Source organism: Chrysemys picta, chromosome 1 (assembly GCF_011386835.1).
Source record: "Chrysemys picta bellii isolate R12L10 chromosome 1, ASM1138683v2, whole genome shotgun sequence".
In the NCBI taxonomy this organism is placed as follows: domain Eukaryota; kingdom Metazoa; phylum Chordata; order Testudines; family Emydidae; genus Chrysemys; species Chrysemys picta.
Window position 1 is genome coordinate 286,545,670 of NC_088791.1, and position 20,257 is coordinate 286,565,926.

At 43.3% G+C, this 20,257-nt stretch overlaps 1 protein-coding gene across 4 annotated transcripts in view; it reads right to left on the reverse strand.

Moving 5' to 3' along the window:
• The window catches only part of TDRD3 (tudor domain containing 3), a 278,767-nt gene that overhangs the window by 175,631 nt on the left and 82,879 nt on the right, over window positions 1-20,257 (reverse strand). For 3 of the 4 annotated variants that reach the window (XM_005296948.4, XM_065581151.1, XM_065581152.1), the window contains 2 exons: window positions 14,675-14,759; window positions 1,391-1,456 (listed from right to left, as the gene is read on the reverse strand). In XM_005296948.4, the coding sequence (XP_005297005.2) occupies window positions 1,391-1,456; window positions 14,675-14,759 (151 nt within the window). The remainder of the gene's footprint in view (window positions 1-1,390; window positions 1,457-14,674; window positions 14,760-20,257) is intronic. The other variant, XM_042861717.2, reaches the window with a different exon arrangement.

Below are 20,257 nucleotides of genomic sequence, written 5' to 3' on the forward strand. Positions count from 1 at the left end.
AAATGTCCTGGATGGGGACGTGGGCCTCAAAGGCAGCCGACGAGGCCTGCACCCGAGTCGAGTGCGCCCTTCACAATGGGTGGCGGGGGGACTCCCGCCAGCTCATAACAGGAACGGATGCACGGAGTGATCCAATTGGAAAGTTGCTAGGTGGAAATCAGCTGGCCCCTGCGCACTCAGTGGAGGCGACAAACAGCTTTCTGAACAGCTTAGTCCGCTCGAAGTAGAAAGCCAGAGTCCACCACACATCGAGCGTATGGAGACAGCGCTCCTCACTGGACGCATGGGGTTTGGGGCAGAGGACCGGTAGAAAAATGTCCTGAACCATGTGGTAGGCGGAGACCACCTTCGGGAGGAACACAGGGTGTGGGCGGAGCTGATCCTTGTCCTTATGAAAGACCATGTACGGCGGCTCGGAGGTCAGGGCCCTGAGCTCCGAGACTCACCTGGCCGACGTGATTGCAACCTGAAAGGCCATCTTCCATGAGAGGTGAGAGCAGGAGCACGTCGCCAGCGGTTCAAATGGGGGCCCCATGAGACGAGCCAACACCAGGTTTAGGTCCCACTGTGGGACTGGAGGTCTAGAATACGGAAAAAAGACGGTCCAAACCCTTAAGGAACCGGCCATTCATAGCATGGGAAAAGACCGTGTGCCCTTGCACGGGCGGATGGAAGGCCGATATGGTTGCCAGGTGCACCCCGACCGATGAGGGTGCCAGGCCCTGGGTCCTCAGGTGGAGGAGTTAATCAAGGATAAACTGAATCGGGGCCGTCACCGGGGAGACGCCCTGGTCCGCCGCCTACCTACAAAACCGGAACCACTTTGCCAAATAAGCGCGGAGGGCCATCTACTTTTGAGGAGGACGCGCTGAACCTGGTCCAAGCACATCCTTTCCTCTCCACCTAACCACTGAGCAGCCACGCCATGAGGTGAAGAGCCGCTAGGTTGGGATGGAGGAGGCGGCCCTGGTCCTGAGAGAGCAGGTCCGGGCAGAGTGGCAATGGCCACGGCGGAGCTACCACCAGTCCTGTGAGGGTCCGGTACCAGTGCTGCCTGAGCCACGCCGGGGCAAGCAGGAGGACCCGTGCCGTGTCCGACTTTATCTTCTCGAGGACCCTGCTGATTAGGCGGAACGGGGGAAAGGTGTAGAGAAGCCTGTGCTCAAACACAGACAGAAGTGGCTTACACTTTTCAAAATGTCAAAAACTTGTAAATGAAATATACGTATGAACTAAAAAAAAAAAAACATACATACTATGCAGATACAGTATTTAGATATTTATGAAGTAACGTGAGCCAGAATACGCAAATAGGATGGAACATATAGCTATTATCAAGAAGTCAAAATGGATGGAGGAAGATAAATTAGTAACTCATATTCTTGGGTACCTTTTCCACCTTTCCACCATTGATGTCACTGGGGAGGAATTTCTTGCCAATAGTTCTTAAATCTGTCTGAAATCAAAATAGAGGATAACAAAATTTCAATTTAAATATATTATCCCAAATATGCTTTGTTAAATACAGTAGCAGAAACGCTACATTTTCCAGTATTACACACAATACTTTTAGCTTGCACATTATGTGTTACATATACCAGTAAGTATACATTTGATAAGAAAAGAAGTTCTTTATTCTAGAAGAATAATTAGTACACACAAAGTTATTAAGATAGTTATTTTAAAGGCATATTCATTCTTATGAACTCATTATTCTAGACTGCTTTCCAAAAATTGTTAAAATGTTTAAGTTGCATATTTTTCTCAAGTATTAAGTAACACTAATCATTAAACACATTAATAGAAGTCATTTAGACATTTAACATATGTTTCTTTCTTCCTCTCTTCACACTTTTTAAAAGACCAATTTCCAGTTGTATGTCTTTCAAATCACTCAAAATTTGTGGATGATTTTCACAATTATATCCAGACAGAATTTACATCACATTTACATTAAGGAATTAAATACTGTTGAGTTTAAATGACTGTTTATTTTGGGATTGAGCCAAGTAGCTAATCAGTATTATCCCATTCAGCAGACATGTGACAGGGACATCAAAAATTAGAGAAAAAGCATTCATATGATCAAGGAAGCAATTGGACCACAAGCACTCGCAACACAATTTAAATAAGCATTTCAGTTACTCTGGGTTTAGATAACAAGATGGTACTCCATGTCTAAAATCTGTACAATACAAAATTAGTGGAAATTAATCCAAATTTTACTAAGCTTCTTGTATGACTTGTTACTGCGGCTACATGTTACAAGGAAAAACAAGAGTGCAGCCTAGACTGGCATCTAAGGGTTTATCTACACAGGGACTTGGTGTGCAGCAAGCCAGGGTGAATGCACGGCATACTAGCCTGCCACGCACTAAGTCACTGCATGGGACTCTGCTACAGTGCACTAAAAATTTTGTCATGAACTTTGACATACTGCTTTTTGACACTTTTTGCATGTGGCAGCAAGGTCCACAGAGTGACTTAGTATGCAGCAAGCTAGTGAGGTGTACATTCACACCCTAGCTTGCCATGCACTAAGTCCCAGTGTAGACAAGCTCTATATTTTTTCTATATTTCAATGTTTGAAATAAGTGTTGCCTTTAAAAAAAAATTTATAGATAATGTAAATTTCTCTGTTGAAGACAAAGCACTTCCTTATTTTATTAATGCCTTCTTACAAATTTTGAAAACGGTCGGTCATATATTCATATAAACCTTGTTCATCCAGAAATGTAGAATGGAATTGCTACTATTGGATATTTATTTGCCCTGGTATCAGTGGGCTATTATCTTATATGGGCTATCATCCCAATTCAGAACTGACAATTATTGGTTTTTAGCAATTAAAATAAATTAATCCAATGTTTTATGCTTTTACTTTTACACGTATGTAATAGTGAAACTATTCACACTTTATAGAATGGAAGCTGCTCACTGGTTTTACTCTAAATAGCTATTAAAAAAAGTTCAACCCACTTTCTGCCCTTTTTCTGCAGTGTAAAAATAGTCTCATACAATGTATATGAGAAAATATTTTTGCTTTTGAACTTCCATACATTTTGTTGTACATAAGCCTTTCCTAATTTTAATATGCACATACGGCACATAAGTTTGTTGAACTTGTACTAAAATTCTTAAAATTAAATTTAAAAATATTTTATAGATATTTAAGTCAAAATTTGTTATGTTAGGGTTTTTACTGTATTCATTTCCCCAAGCTCCTTAACTGTAATAATATAATTAGGAATAACAGCCATAAAGTATTGAAATTAAAGAGAAATTTATGCTCAATGTACTTGAAACAATATTTTGTTTTGGGTGGGGGGATATTGGGGTGGGGTGTTTTTTTGGGGGGGGGGGGCTCCCATTTCATCAGATGGCAAAAAGTAATCAAGTTTCTTTTACAAGAATGTTCTGTGATCTACTGTACTTCTGACACTGGCTAAACTGTATTTTATAAATCATACAAATGTGTTTTGCTGCCAATGTCATGGAGGGGAAGGGGATATACCAGTTTCCTGAAGCTGATTGAAACCACACGAGTTGTAACAACCATCTTCTACAAGTATCAACCTTTTGATTCTCCAATTTCTATTAGTAGAGGGATTCCTCTACCTCAGTGGTTCCCAAACTTTAACAACCTGTGAACCCCTTTCACTAAAATGTCAAGTATCATGAACCCCCTCCTAAAAATAAATATTTTCAGGGATTTTCTCCTTTACCTGAGTATAAATTATAAAAGCAGTGATCTCAGAAATATAAAATTTGTTTTTGTGACATGCTTATTACACACTATTTCTTATTAATTATTATTTATCATGATAGTATTTTTATTACATTATGAAAACAGCAATACTCATCCAAGATCTCACTTTTGTAGCTTGTATCGCTTTGAATAAGCCTGTTATAAGACAAGGCTCCTATGTTTCATCAAGGAGTATCAGATGTGAAAAGCATGAAGGGATTTAAGAAGCCAACTCAAAGAGTTCCTCCCACAGAAGCATTCAGGTCTTGAGCAGTCCAGGCAAACAACGCACATTACAACAAAGCTTAAACTTGTTCTTCAAAGTAATTTTAAAAACAATACTAGCTGCCTATTTCATTTTAAAAACAGCCAAAAATATCCACCTCCCTTTCCATTTCTTATAAGGAGTCTTGGAGTTTCAATCTCCTCAGTGTGATAGATATGCTTGCTTTGATCTGCTTAGCTCTTGGAAGTCCAGGGGCTCTAGGCTGCTGGCTCCATGCTCCCCGGGGTCCCTAGGGACAGCTCTGGCCGCCATTAGGGATTTTTTTCCCCCGAGAACCCCCTGTAACATTTTGCAAACCCCAGTTTGGGAACCACTACTCTACCTGAACATTCTTGCATTTTGTTTTATTATTTTTTTTAGTTCAGCAAGTGACTGACAGTGACCTTGCACATGCGTGGTTTTGAAAACAGCACCTATAGGATGGTTTTTCAAAAATATAAAACAGCATAAGGTTAAATAACCTCATTTGTCTGAACTCTCTCACACATTTATATTTTATAGTTTGGGAGATGTGTGTTTAAATCTTGAAAAAAATGTTATTTTCACCTAAATTTATGTTTGCCAGTTTAGTGTAACAAGCTGTGTCATCCTGGATTGTTCTGGAAAAACTTTTATAATGATATGTTTGGAAGGAGCGGGGGATCAATTATTATTAAACTATCACTAGCAATTTAGACAAACTACCTTAGCTGACCTCAAAGTCGTAGTCTAAATATTAATTTCACCTCTGCAGTGATTTAACCCTCCCTGCATCAGCTACTTGGTTTGAATATAAAAATATAAATTGGCACTGAAACTGGTAATGTTAATTATTCTTGGGTGAGCACCAAACAAGATCCACTTCCTTCCCAGATTAAAGTTTATAAATAATGATTGGTTTATTTTAGATTCATGTGATGATTTGATATCAATCCATTTTATTTTAATTTGATGTTTTCTTTTATGTTTTTATTTAGCTAGATAAATTATAACACACTAGAAAACTTATATAACATATATATATATATATATATAAGTTGGTCCAGATGGTTATTCTCCAGACTTCAGAACTGTAAGGACTCAGTGGTAGATAACAGATTTTTCACCTTCTTTAATCTTCACTCAGAATGTAAGTGATCTTCAGGAAACAGACCTGTCATTTGGCAACGACTTCTCAATTTCAAAAGTTAAATCACATTAAGAGTTAGCTAAATAGGTATTTCATATTTCCCCAATATTCCTGATCATGGAAACCGTTGCTACAGCTGTCACAGAGACATTATGCCATCCCAGTAACACTCTTGTAAGACATTGTGCAGACAATGAAAACATTTGAAAACCCTACCTAGCATACTTATTCTTAACGTTTAAAAAAAAAAAAGAGCTAGTTACTTCTAAGATTAACCCGGTTTTCATTAAAAATCCCCAATAAGTCCTTACATTCCCAACACTACATTCTTTCTTCTAGACTACACTGCTATTCAAAACACACAACTTGGCCCGGTGACAACCTTGGGTTTGATGAGGATGTTACTTACCTGTAACTGAAGGTTCTTTGAGATGTGTGGTCCCTATTTGTATTCCTACCCTGTTTCCCCGAAAATAAGACATCCTCCGAAAATAAGGCCTACTTACAGTTTTGCCTCTCGTTGTAATATAAGGCATCCCCCCGATAATAAGACCTCCCCGATAATAAGGCATCCACCGATAATAAGGCATTTTTCATTTCTGAAAAATAAGACATCCCCTGAAAATAAGACCTAGCGCATCTTTGGGAGCAAAAATTAATATAAGACACTGTCTTATTTTCGGGGAAACAGGGTATCATGGGTGTGTATGTGCCAGAGCTGGAAGGTTTTCATAGCAGTTTCCGTTGATCCTCAAGTGTCATGTGTCTCCTCATGCTCCCAGTCAAGGTTATAATAGGCCATGTGAGTTGATCCCTCTCCAGTGACACTCTTACCACTGAGTATGCTAGTCCCCAGCAGAGGAGATGGACGGTGGGTACTGGAATACAAACAGGGTCCACACATCTCAAGGAACCTCCAGTTACAGGTATGTAATCTCCAATTCTTCTTTGAGTGATGGTCTCTATACGTATTTCAATTGTGGATGAGTAGCGAGCAGTAATCAGCGTGGAGGTGCATGCTAGGATGCAGGAGGAAATGTCGCCTGTAATTCAGTGCAGCCCATGGCAACAACTGCAGCTGCCCCTTAGGCGATGGCATAGTGCAAGGTGAAGGTGTGAACAGAGCGTCATGTCACTGCTGGACAGATATCTTGCCACGAGACATCTGTTAAGTACACTGATGTGGTAACTTGTGCTCGCATACAGCAGGCTGTAACTGGATCCAGCAGCTGTATGCTGGAGAGCGCGTAGCATGTCCGGATGCACCCGGAGACTCATTTCTGTTGGGAGGAGAGCGCTTGACCTTTGGACCAGTCTGCAATTCCTACAAACAGCTTCAGCAATGCCAGAAAAGCACAGTCCTCTGGAGATAAGAAGGCTAGTACACGGGGGACGTTGCAAAAGCAAAGGGTCCTGTCCACATTGGAGGCATGTGCTTTGGAATAGAAAACAGAGAGGTGAATGGACTGATTGAGATGGAACTCTGACATCACCTTTGGAAGGAATTTAGGATGCAGCCTTACCGAAAATTTGTCTTTGGAAAACATGGTAGGGGGGACCAGCCATCATGGCCACCAGCTCACTGACCCGTCTAACAGAGGTAATGGCTACCAAGAACAGTACCTTCATAGAAAAGAGATGAGACAGGGAGCACATTGCCATTGGTTTGAAGGGCAGCTTCGTGAAAGCAGATAAGAACAAGATTAAGGTCCCATGGGCTTGAATACCGGGGAAAAGGTGTTGGGAAGTCGTCTCATGAAATGGTGGTAGGATGAGTAAACACTGAGGCACCATCCATTGCATGGAAGAAGGCATTAAGCGCTGCCAAGTAGACATGGATAGAGCTGAAGGTGAAGCCTGCCATTTTGAACTCGAGGAGGTAATCAAGGATGATGCGTATTGAAATCTCACTCAGATTTGGTGATGGCAGCGAGCCCAAGCAGTGAAATGTTTCCATTTAACTTGATAGCAGGCCCTCCTGCTTTGAGTAAGAATGTGGTACCCTGGGGGTAGAGCGTGTTTTGTCTATGCTCGAGCTCCATCCAAAAATCAGGCCATGAGGTGAAATAGGTGTGGATTGGGATGCCAGACTCATCCCCGATGTTGCCTGAGGAGGTCTGGGAGTGTTTTGAGGCAGAGAGATGCCTGGGTGGAGAGTCTGAGGTGGTACAGGTACAAAAACTGATGTGGCCAATACAGGGCTATGAGTATTATGGCACCCTGGTCTTGTCAAATCTTGTGGAGGACTTGTGGTAGAAAGGGAATGGCAGGAAAGGCACAGCGGAGGTCTCCCATCCAGGACAGCAGACGTGCATCACCTTGGGAGTCCTGCCCCAGGGCTCCCCTGGGAAATAAAGAGGCAACTTGCAGTTCTTATGGCTGGCAAAAAGGTCCCAGCGTGGGTGCCCCAGACTCGGAAGAAGTAGCGAAGAGTGGGATTGTGCTGTTCCCACTCATGGTTACATGGTTTGGGGGGAGGGATAGCTCAGTGGTTTCAGCATTGGCCTGCTAAACCCAGGGTTGTGAGTTCAATCCTTGAGGGGGCCACTTAGGGATCTGGGGCAAAATCAGTACTTGGTCCTGCTAGTGAAGGCACGGGGCTGGACTCAATGACCTTTCAAGGTCCCTTCCAGCTGTAGGAGATAGGATATCTCAATTAATTATAATTAATTATTATAATGGTTGAGACGGAGAGCACTGCTGAGCAGCATCAGCTATGGAATTTTGGGTGCCCAGGAGGTATGTGGCCTGGAGCAGGACGTGATGGCAGATGCACCAGTTCCACACGGTATGGTCTCTGAGCAGAGCGATGGAGACCTGTCGCCCCCTTGTTTGCTGATGTAGGTGACTACTGCAGTATTGTCCAAGAGGAGCTGCAGGTGCTGTGATTGGATCATAGGAAGAAAGGCCTGGCAAACTAGGCGAGCTGCTCAGAGCTCCGTAATGTTGATGTGGAGTCTGGCCTCTTGTGGCATGCAAATACCCTGGGTTGTGGGATGGTGTAGGTGCACCTCCCAGCCCACAAGGGAGGCATCCATTGTGACGGTGGTCTGCGGGGTGGGAGTGAAGGGGGTACCGACCGTGACATTGGAAGGGTCAGCCCATGAGGTGAGGCAAGCCAAAACCATCCAAGGAACCACGACCTTGGCCACCAGATGATCTCTGAGGCTCTGTACAGGAAGAGGAGCCACTGTTGTAGACAACACATACATAGAGACACACATGCGGTGTCACATACGTGCAGGCCGCCATATGGGAAAATAGACAGAGGCAATGACATACCATGATGTGAGGGGGGCAGCAGAGTTTCGTCACTACGGCAGTCAGCGTTGCGAAGTGGTCTGGTGGGAGGAAGGCTTGAGCTGCAACTGAGGCGAGCCGTGCTCCAATTAAGTTGATCATCTGCATAGGTACAAGCACTGACTTCCACTCATTGATGCAGACGCTCAGAGAGGCCAGAGAGCACAAAGAGTGGAGATGGCAGAGATAAGCTCCTGTCAACAGAGCAGTATGAGCTGCCATTCATTAAGGTAAGGGTAACACTAAGTAAAGATCGAGAATGGGGCGGTGCCCTTCTTGGAGATGGGGAAGTATGGGGAGTAGAAGCCTCTGCCTACATAGGAAGGTACCATGGTCTCTATGGGCCCCTTTACGAGAAGAGCTTAGCCTCTTGTTGGAGAAGGCATTGAGGGTAGGGTCCCCTGGGGGTGTATAGGTTGGGAGGAGTTGCAGGGGAAATTAAAGAAATTCTATAGAGTATCCGTGGTGGCAAATCTCCAGTACCCAGTGGTCTGTGGTAACCTTGCCCCCAATTGTGGGCGAATAGGGCATGACTGCCTCCAAAGATGATATATGGGTCTATGGGTGGCAATGGGACAGTTCACAGCTCCCAACCGACGCATCAAAACTGTGCCTTGGGTTGTTGGTGGGTGAGGGTCAAGGAAGTAGCCACAGCAGAGATTGTGTGTCACTGACGCTGGGACCGGTGGTGCTTGTGTGGGGGTTCCTGGTGCCACTTGTAGTACAGCAGGTAGGGTGCATACGACCAGGGGAGGAATTTTTATCACTGCTGTTTGCATCGTGGGGCTGGAGTATAGATCCGCAGGGAGTGTAGTGTGGCCCTTGAGTCCTTTAACGTGTGAAGGGATTCGTCAGTCTTAGAATAAAATAACCTGTCCACATCAAAGAGGAGGTCCTCAATGGTCATTTGGACCTCTCTAAGGAAGCCAGAGGACTGTAGCCAGGCGTTGCAGCACATAATGATGCCCATCGTGAGTACGAGGCTACGTCAGCCGTGTTGACAGCCTCTTGGAGGAGCGACCTTGGCTATGAGGCACCCTTCGCCCACTAGCGCCTGATATTGCTGCTGTTCATCTGGGGATAGCTTGTCCTTGAACTAGGCTAGCCTGGTGCAGGTTTTAAAGTTGTATTTGGCAAGCAGAGCCTAGTAGTTGGGAATGCAAAATTTCAACGCCGCCAAGGACCAGACCTTCCCCACCAAAAAAGTCTACTATTTCACCACCCAGTCCGGAGAAATGGACTTCTGGGGGCATTGGCGTGCCCTCTCTGTGGCCACGTGCACCACCAGGATGCTCGGAGGATGGGGAGGGGAAACAAAAAGTTTGCCTCCCTAACTGGGATGAAAGAGCACTGTTCTGCTCATTTCGGTGTGGGAGTAAAGGCGGCCAGGGAGAGCCACACCACTGTACTGGCTGGAGTATGGCATCATTAATGGGAGGGCCACCCTTGAGGATCCCTGAGACTGGAGGGTGTCAAGGAATTGGTGCTGCTGGTATTGAACCTCCTCCAGTGGGATGCCCAGATCCACTGCCACTCTTTGTAACAGGTCCTGATACTGCCTATGGTCACTAGGGAGAGACATGGAGACAGGAATGAGAGCTTTGTCCAAAGAGGAGGAATTGGCTGTAGGGACAGTGGAACCGGCAGTACGGGCTCGATCTCCACCTTCTCCTCAGAGCCCGATGGTGTTGGTTAAGGAGCCAGGGCAGACTAGTAGGAGACCTGAGAGGACAGGTACCAAGGAGACGGTTGGCTCATGTTCTGAAAATCCCTCGGAGTCCGAAGATACCGCCGGTAGCAGGGGAGCCAGTGCTGCGGGGAAACCACAGTGCATTGTTGGCATGGCCCTCTCTGGCAGGAGCAGTACTGGCTCGCTTGCTGGAGTAGGGACTGCATGGGTGAGTGACAGGCCAGAGAGCAGCAGCAAAGATGTGTAGGGCAGCCCCAGTTCTTCCATGGATAGAAGGGGCTCCAGATCGCCCAGGGACATGGGGAGTGTCCTTGGAGGCTGCTGAAGACGAAGGCAGAGTCCGTGGAGCCGGCTGCAGCGAAGGTTGCGGAAGCAGCAGCAGAACAGGCGATAAGTGTGCAGGAAATGGCACAGATTGGGCAGGTACTGGGGCCACCAATCAGTACCGCCACATCCCTTTTCTTCTTCGACTTACCCTAAAGGCAGGGAAGCGTGGGCGCCAGTGTAACAGTTGCACCCGACCTGGCATGGCTCTGGGAGGAAACACTGCAATTAGAAGCAGCCCTCACTGGGACTTGCTTCTAGGCCCATGAGAGTGCTTCCTACTCTCATGTCTGGGCTTCTCCAGGACCTCTGGTGCCGCCGGATCAGAAGAACAGGTAGTGCTGGGAGACATACTCACCGCCAGTGACGGACACTGCACCATCAGTTCCAATGAGCCCAGATGCAAGTGTGCACGCGGCTTCATGGCCTCCTCTCTAAGGTGCTCAGGTGCTTCCTGAAGCAAAGTTGTTGCGCTTCCCAGGTCCACAGCGGCAAAGCCTTACATATGGCACATTGAGCAGCAATACGAGCTTCCCCAAGGCAGCAGAGATAGCGTTGATGCTCATTGTTCATGGAGAACGAGTGAGGGCACAAAACAGTTCATGAACCCTGGATTGTAGGCCATAGTTCCCAGGAAGGGGAGGGGTCAGACCCTGATCAAGGAAAACTATAAGTAACTAATTATCACAAATATGTAAACGATCTATACTAAAAAACAACAAAGAAGAAGTATATACAACTACAGGAAAGGCTCTCTTAGCATAATTACTAAGATCGCAGAGGAACAGGGGTTCCGACTCCAGTCATGCAGCGGTAAGAGGGAACTAATCATGCTGCAGGCAGAAATCATGTGTGCTCGGCCCCCCTTGCAGCTGATAGAGAACTGCTTTCCATGCCCTTCCCAAAACTCCTCCCATACATTCCTTGCAACTTCCCAGCCCATCTCAGTACCCTGTTCATTCCACCCCTTCAGACAGCCTCCAAAATGATAGCTAGAGTTACACAGAGCTATAAGAACCTACACTGTCCTTCACTGTTAATGATCTTCCCACCACGCCTTTTGTGTGTTGTTAATTGGTATTTAATAAAAACATACTCTTTGGAAGATAACCAATCTTTGTGTGTCTCCTACATATGGTGGATGCTGATGGAATTAATACACGGTAGCAATTTGATCATTTGCTGAGTACAAACCATGGTCAGTAATCATCAAAATTTTCATGCAAGATGGCAACTTAAAGCATGGTATAGTGCTGTATAGAATGACACATTACTGGATCTCATTGTCAAAATGATGCCTCAAAGCCTCCTTGATTCAAATAAACTCCGCATTGTGCCCCTCTAATAGCCCTGGTATCTAACTGCTCAAAATCAGCCACCAGGGCAATCTGCCTCCAACTCCACTCGAGGGTAAACTCTTCACCCTTAGCCTCACAAATATTATGGAGAGCACAAACAGGCTGCTATGACCATGGGACTATATTCTTCATTTAGGTCTAACATGCTATAAATGCAGCACCAGCACGCTTTTAATCTGCCAAAGGCATATTCAAAGGTCATTCTACACTTGCTCAGCCTATTGCTGAAGTGCTCTCCTTGCTGCTTTCAAGGTTTCCCATGTAAGGTTTCATGGGCCATGGAAGTAAGGGGTATGCTATGTCTCCCAGGATCACTATGGGCATTTCAACATCCTCCACTGGAATCTTCTAGTCTAGAAAGAAAGTCCCTGCTTGCAGCTTTCTCTACAGGCCAGTATTCCTGAAGATGTGTGTGTCATGCACCTTCCAGGACCATCCTGCATTGATATCAGTGAAACGGCTATGACCATCCACAAGCTCCTGCAATACCATAGAGAAGTACCCCTTTCTATTGATGATTCCCATCACAAGATGGTCCGGGTCCAAAATTGGGATGTGTGCACCATCTATCATACTGCTGCAGTTAGGGAATCCCATTGCTGCAAAGCCATCTGCTATTTCACAAACATTGCCAAGACTCATAATCCTTTGTAGCAGGATGCAATTAATGGCCCTGCATATTTGCATTAACTCAGCCCCAACGGTGGACTTCCCGACCCAAACTGATTCGTGACCGACTGGTAGCAGTCTGGAGTTGTCAGCTTCCACATGGCAATCGCCATGCTCTTCTCCCCCGGTAGGGTAGGTCTCATTTTTGTGTCCTTCTGGCACAGGGCTGGGGCGAGCTCCACACAGATTTCCAGGGACGTGGCATCTGAAAATTCTGCAGTAACTGTTCGTCATTCCAGTACTGCATGACAATATGATCCCACGACTCAGTGCTTGTTTCCCAAGCTCAAAAGCGACGGTCCACTATGTGCAGCTGCTCCGTGAATGCCAAAAAGTAATCTGGTATTGTATCTTTCCAAGGCACACAGCAGGTAAACTATCTCTGATTCCTGTTCAGACTGGGTGTTCTGATATACTGCATGACCAGCCGCAATGTGCCCATAACCATAACAGTAGAAAACAATGTAGGATCCATCCTTTCAGACAGAGATGGTTGCTGTACAGTAAACAGGGGCCATTGAAAAATGCCACAAAACGCAGTCTGAAGCCCATGGAATGGTGGGACAGAAAAAAATGTACCAAGGGATGCTGAGCCTGCACCAATGCTGCACTGTGATCCATTCCACCTTCCCACAACTCCTACCTGCAGAAGATGGCGAGTAGCACAGTGGGATAGCTACCCAGAAAGCACTGGTCTCTCTGTCAATGCTAGAGCACCAACCGTGGACCCGCTCTGCTGGCAGAATGAGCATTGTATGAACATGAACAAGCAATGTAATTATACCTTTTTTTGATCACTGACGTAACTTACATCGACAAATCTCTGTAGTGTAGAAAAGGCCTCAGACTCTCCCTCATTCAACGAATATTTAATTATTTATACAAAGTGTAACAACTCCAACAGCAGAGACTGAGAGACCGTCTACAGCCGGGTAGTTAGGGCCCTCATCTGTGATACAGGAGAGCTAAATTAAAGTCCCTGCTCAGCCTGGGGACAGAGTCTCCGACATTCCAAGTAAGGCCCTAAGTTTCTTGACCAGTGCTAACTTAGACACATTGACAGGCCTCTTTCCCTAGCTAGAAATTTCTATGCTTTGAAGAGTCATTTATAACAAGGGGGGAGGGGGGACCAGATGATAATCTCCATCATGTTTATTGAGGAGACAATTACTTGAATTCTGAACAACTTTTCTAAACGTTTCATAGGTACTTTTCTCATCTTCTAGAAAAATAAATGAGCAATATGAGGCTGAGGTATTTATATAGCATTTATATTTCTTTATACACATGTTGACAGGAATAGGTAGACTACTGATCCAGATTACTTCAGTAAATGCACATTTATTTAGTGCCATAATTATGTTGTATTTATACTGTTTTTTATAAAGCATCTTCAGGTATGCCCTTCTTTGTTTATACAGTCCACGGATGGACTGTAATACAAGAACACTATGCATAAAAGAGTTACAAGCATGCAAGGTTTTTTGAATATACTTATATCATAAAGCAGTATCCTTAACAAAGGATGCTATTAACTATTCCCCCAAAACTTGAAGCATTCAATTCAATTTTGGCCTTTTTCATTTAACTAACTTTCTGGTTCATCTTCTCCCTTGTTTGTACACAGGTATCATTAGGGCTGTCAAAACAGACATGGGCATAATATTTGCTAACTAATTTTTATTGCAGGGCCAACACACAAAGCACCTGCAACAGTAAACTTTTTACTTCAAAGTTGTATCTTTGTAAATACATAAATAGATAAGAGTCTAATTTCTACATCATATCACTTTTAAGACATGTTGGATCTCAAGCCTGAACGACCGTAAGTGCCCAATGAAATACCTTAATTACCACAACAATTAACATTTGTATTTATATTTACATGACAGTATGCATTCACAAAATGTAATGTATTTTTGGTGTTTGTTTTTTAATAAATGAAAATTTGGTTTAAAAAAAAAGAAAAACTACATATTTTTCCATGGCAAAATATGCTTTTAAAAATTTCCTTTAGTTTGAATTTTTAAAGAAAATCACTGCCTGCCAAAGATGGCATTTCTAAGCTCTAATTCAGATATAACAAATTAAACAACACATTGAAATAAAAACATTATGTATTATGTACAACATGTAAAGACTGAACAATCTGATATAAGATTTTTCCAAAAATTTCACAACCATAACCTACATTAAGGGCAATCAGGATAACGTCACTTATATTGACTTTGTCAGAAGAATTTGTGCAAGCTTCAATTCCTTCATCTGAAAGATACCTGTTAAAACAAAATGAAGTTATTTTAGGAAGGTATTTGAAACATTTTAGACTAAGTTATTAGTTAATCCTTCTTTTAGATTCCCTAAGTATCCACAATGGCAGGACTTTAGGTTTATTCAGTAGGAATATATGTAATACTCTGTATTTTCTGTATTCTTACAAATGCAGTTTATAAAACAAGTGACAGATGAAAGGATTCCTTCAGTTGAGGAGTTCTTTCACACTGCCCCTATGTCGGTGGTTCACTTACAGATCATTTCTGCCATTCCTACTCCCTTTTTCTTCATCGCTTCAGTCCCACTGAAATCTACAGCAACACTATCTGTACAGATCCAATTGAATGATCGAAGCACTAGTTAATAAGCTCTTAGAGGCATGCAAAGATATATTTATGAAAGACTGTGATTTGGAGACACTCCCTCATAAGGGACAGTGTTGGGTGTTGGTGTAGACATGTGCTCTGGAGGCAGTGGTTGGGAACACCACATGGCTGTGTGTGGCGCAGCTCACTACAAAAACTCTCCAGGTTGTTTTATTAAAGTTTTATTTCTTTATCATTCACTGGTTTGTTATTTAATGAACCCCAAGATTGTTACAAGGCAGAGACTATTTTTTCCGTAAATGCTAAAAAAAGATGACACTATCCAAACAAACACGTAACAGACTACACCCAGGTTTAGCAGAACACAGTGGTCAGCTAGGTTCAGTTACTGGAGAAGATAATGTGCTTTTCCCACCGATGTTAATTAACAACTAATCAAGTTGGCCAAAAAATTTCAAATGAAAAATATGACAACTTTTTAGCTTCCCTAAAAAAGATTTTAACAAAGTTTTATTCGAATTAACAGAAATTTTAAATTAAAAATGGCAGTTGTTCTGAAATATTATTTTTGTGCTTCACACACAAACACACAATTTTGTATTGCTAATTTTGATTGATCAGTTTTATCACGATTCAGTTTTGAAGTTTCCAATTTCAACAAAAAATTGTAAAAAAAAACAAAACAAAACAAAACCTCCTTAGAAAGTTACACCCAAAAAACCCCCTTATGACAACAAAATGAAAAATACTTTCATATTTGCAAAAACTTCTAAAAAGTCCACCCCCTGGCTGTTTTTTGATCAGCTCTCATTACTAAAAGAAGAATTAGAACAAACTCAAGATTTGTGAAAACTATCTTTTTAATGAGGCAAAATGAAAGAAAAGAGGTGAGGGAAGCTAATAGAAACATACAGTAGTCAACAGGGTAAAAAATATTATGTGTCTAGAGCAGGGGTAGGCAACCTCTGGCACGCGGCTCGCCAGGGTAAGCACCCTGGCGGGCTGGGGCAGTTTGTTTACCTGCCGCGTCGGCAGGTTCGGCAGATCGCGGCTCCCACTAGCCACGAACGAACGCTGTCCCAGGCCAATGGGGGCGACGGGAAGCCGCGGCCAGCACATCCCTCGCGCACGCCGCTTCCCGCCGCCCCCATTGGCCTGGGATGGCGAACCACGGCCAGTGGGAGCCACGATCGGCCGAACCTGCCGATGCGGCAGGTAAACAAACTGGCCTGGCCAGGCAGGGTGCTTACCCTGGTGAGCCGCGTGCCAGAGGTTGCTGACCCCGGTCTAGAGCCTAAAAGTAAATACTGTAATTATATTTCCAATGATTTCCATTATCTCAGATTTTAAAAATTAATTATATATACATACATACATACATACACACACACACACACACACACCTCAGAACAAATTTTTGGCTGATCTTAGACTACGAATGTAGTTATCCAAAAGAAAAATATTTTTGCAACATTAAGTAAGATTGTATGTTTCCTCAAAGGTCAGGACACTAAATACTAAATTCAGTTTTAACTCTACCAGATGGAACTATGTCAGTCGTTTTATACCGTATAATTTAGACTCACACACACAGAAATTCTGGAAACCAATGCAAAACTATATAGTCTACCAGTTGCTACCAGATGAAAACAGAAAAAGTTCCTTGCTTAGAAGCAGTGCTTTCTAGATAGTGGCGCAACTGTTTCCCAGTAAGAGAAACCCTCTCTCTATTGAATGACTAAAATAATTATGCACTAGAACCAGAAATTTTCCTAAGCAGCATACATTATTCCTCTGCATCAAGGGGATTCTTTGCCCTACCACTGAATGTCTCACCCTAAAATGAGGATTACAAAGTGGGTCATAAGGCTTGAGGTACTGATCACTTAACCAAGGTGTCAACTGAAGTAACTCTCTAAATCAGAGTATTGCCCCTTCCCTCCCCCAGAAAGACACAGAGAACAAACTTCAGTCACTTTTGGCTTTTAAGAGACCTAAATAACATAGGTTAGCCAGCACTATTACAATCTTTGCCAACCCAACAGTCTCACCAACAACAAATGTCCAATTAGGGACATTAGCTAAGGAGTTTTCGGCAGCTACTATATCATTTCAACATAATTAACAGCTAACAAAGAAACTAAAATAAACTTCATCCAACATTTTAAAATATTTTCTAAAACACAATATATGTACCATTAAAAAACACTGTTGTGAGTAAATTAAAGAGCAAATGCAAGAACCCAGAAAACTGTTCTCATTTTTAAGTAACAGAACTTTTAACAGCTACACTACTTCCATCACAAGGAAAAAGAAAAGACAAGTATAGAGTGAGACTCAAAAGATCCCTCAGCACACCTGCATTGACAGACCTCAGGAGAAGGATCAAAATGCCTAGAGCTTTCTAATCAGTTCCCAGGTGTTGCTTGTAAGCAAACAGGACCCAAGAGTGCAGATACTACTGTAAGTACCAAAAAAACCTCTTACCCTAGAGAACTCCTGTTTACTAAAACAACCGGCAAGAGAACGCTTTTTTCCCTCCCCAATGGGAGCTCTGGATGTGCTGTATTCCAAACCCAATCATTTCTATTCTGACTAAACATATATATGTACACATTCAGCTTTATTAAGCACAACCTGAGCTCTAACTATGCCAAACAGATTTCCTGTATGAGTGGCTAAAAGGAGAAAAATCTTTCAGCTAGTTTCTACTTCAGCTGTGTTTTTTTTCATAATCTCATTGGCCATACAATGTTCCATCACAGCTAATGAAAAATCTCTATCTCTTAATTATTTGATTGATATATTTAAAGGCGGTCCACAAATTATTATTCACAAGACATCAAAATTTTGTGAATTGAAGCATTACAAATAAAATGTGCTTTACATTTTAAAAAAATTGATTACAGAAACTCAGTACACTTAACATGAAACACACACACACACCCCTCAGAATTTTGAAGCTATGCCCAAGCAGAGACAGAGCTTGCAAAAGTTAACTCTTGGGATGGGACCTGGGGGAACCCATTCTCCTCAATGTGAGGGACTCCTTGGTCCCTTCCAGGCACAAGAGCATAAAGTACCGTAGTGCCCACCATGCCCAAATGCACAGAACTTGTGTGTATGCAATCCCCGCTCTCATACTGGAAGTTCACACTCCCAAACATAGCTGTCTGCCCTTCAGTCCCTCATGGCCAGCTCTTTCAGCACCTACAGACTTTCTCCCACTTCCTTCCAAATATACCGGATCTGTTTTCTCTTTGGAGGGCTCTCTTCCAAATACTGACCAGATTTAAATCTGTTTAATGAGTGAAATTATGTACCTTGGAGGTAGAGCTACAATTAAAATCATGTAATACGGTGGTGTGTATGTACCATGGGGACAAAGGAGAGGGGAAAGATTAAACTACCTACTTTCATGTTTGTCTTTTAAGTCAAATTTAATGATAAAAGGACAGACTGCTTTCTCCAGACACAACACTCCATAAGTTTGTAATGGAACAAAAAGTCTCCCTTTACAATCTGCTTTCCACTAGAGATTGTGCAGCTATTGTTGCAGTAGACAGACAGGAAGAGTGCTCTTCTCAGCAGGCACCTGAGAGCACAGTACTCTGTGCCTTGGCTAGTTCTTGATCCCATTCCCCTATCACTATCCACTCCTTCCTTCTCAACAAGGAAGGGAAAGGAGTGATTGGCTGGGATAGCAACAGAAACATTCCCTTAATACAGCCTCCGACCACACATATACACTCTTAAAAAGTACCTGCTGAACAAAGGAAAAAGAGTGCAAGAGTGATGGAGGAAGAACAACAAAAGAGAAGGGAGGAGAAAGAAGAGAAACAGAAGAGATTGCCCCACAAAAACACCTACAGAGAAGCAAGCCTGCTGTCCAATCCACTACATACATGCCAAGGAGGGTAGGAAGGCATGAATTATTTCCATAACGTAAATAGATGAAGTTGCAAGGCTGGTAGGAAAAAACTGAAGTTCACACGAACATCTGAATTTTTGGATATTCCTCCAAAATGTTCCTGATTTCTTAACATCCCATAATTATTCCTTTGTTTACCCATATTATACATACCTTGCAACACTGGAGCTAAATATTGTAGATAATTACAATGTTGCATTATGGTGATGAACTCTGATGCAGACTATCAACACAATATGAAATGGGGAATGTAGGATTTATTCCAGTGTTTTTCAAAACGTAGGTCGCGACCCAGTACTGGGTCATGGCATGTAAAGGACTGGGTCGCCTTGCTCTGGTCAGCACCACCGACCGGGACATTAAAAGTCCGTCGGTGGTGATGCCCACCTAAGGCAGGCTAGTGCCTACCTTTTCCGACACCACGCTGCACCCCGGAAGTGGCCAGCAGTGGATCTGGCTTCTAGTCAGCTAGCGCTGCCTCTAGCCCAGAGCCCTGACCACCTCCTGCACCCCAACCCCCTGCCCCAGCCTTGAGCCCCCCCCCCAAATCCAGAACCCCTTCCTACACCCCAAACCCCTCATCCATGACCCCACCCCAGAGCCTGCACCCCCAGCCCAGACCCTCTCCCACATCCCAACACCCTGCCCCAGCCCAGAGAACCCCCAAACCCAGAGGCCATTTTTTATTTTTTTTTGCTTTTGATAAGAATGCTGTTTAAGAACAGCCTGAAAGGTTATAGATCTGATTCACTGCTGCATTACTTCTGTTTTACACTAGTACAGGGGTAGGCGAGCTGATTTTCAGTGGCACTCACACTGCCTGGGGGTCCTGGCCATCAGTCTGGGGGTCTCTGCATTTTAATTTAATTTTAAATGAAGCTTCTTAAACATTTTAAAAACATTATTTACTTGACAACAATAGTTTAGTTATATATTATAGACTTATAGAAAGAGACCTTCTAAAAACATTAAAATGTATTACTGGCACGCGAAACCTTAAATTAGAGTGACTAAATGAATACTCAGCACACCACTTCTGAAAGGTTGCCAACCTCTGCACTAGTATAACTCCTTGAACTTCAATGGAATTCTACCAGTGTGAATCAGTGTAAATTTTGTGATCTTGGATTATGGCAAAAAAGGAATCTATAGCTCACCAGAAAGCACACAAACCCGTCAATGGCTAAGAGATGAGGGCTCCCCAATTTATTTGCATAATTTTCACTTGGTGGGGAACAAATTC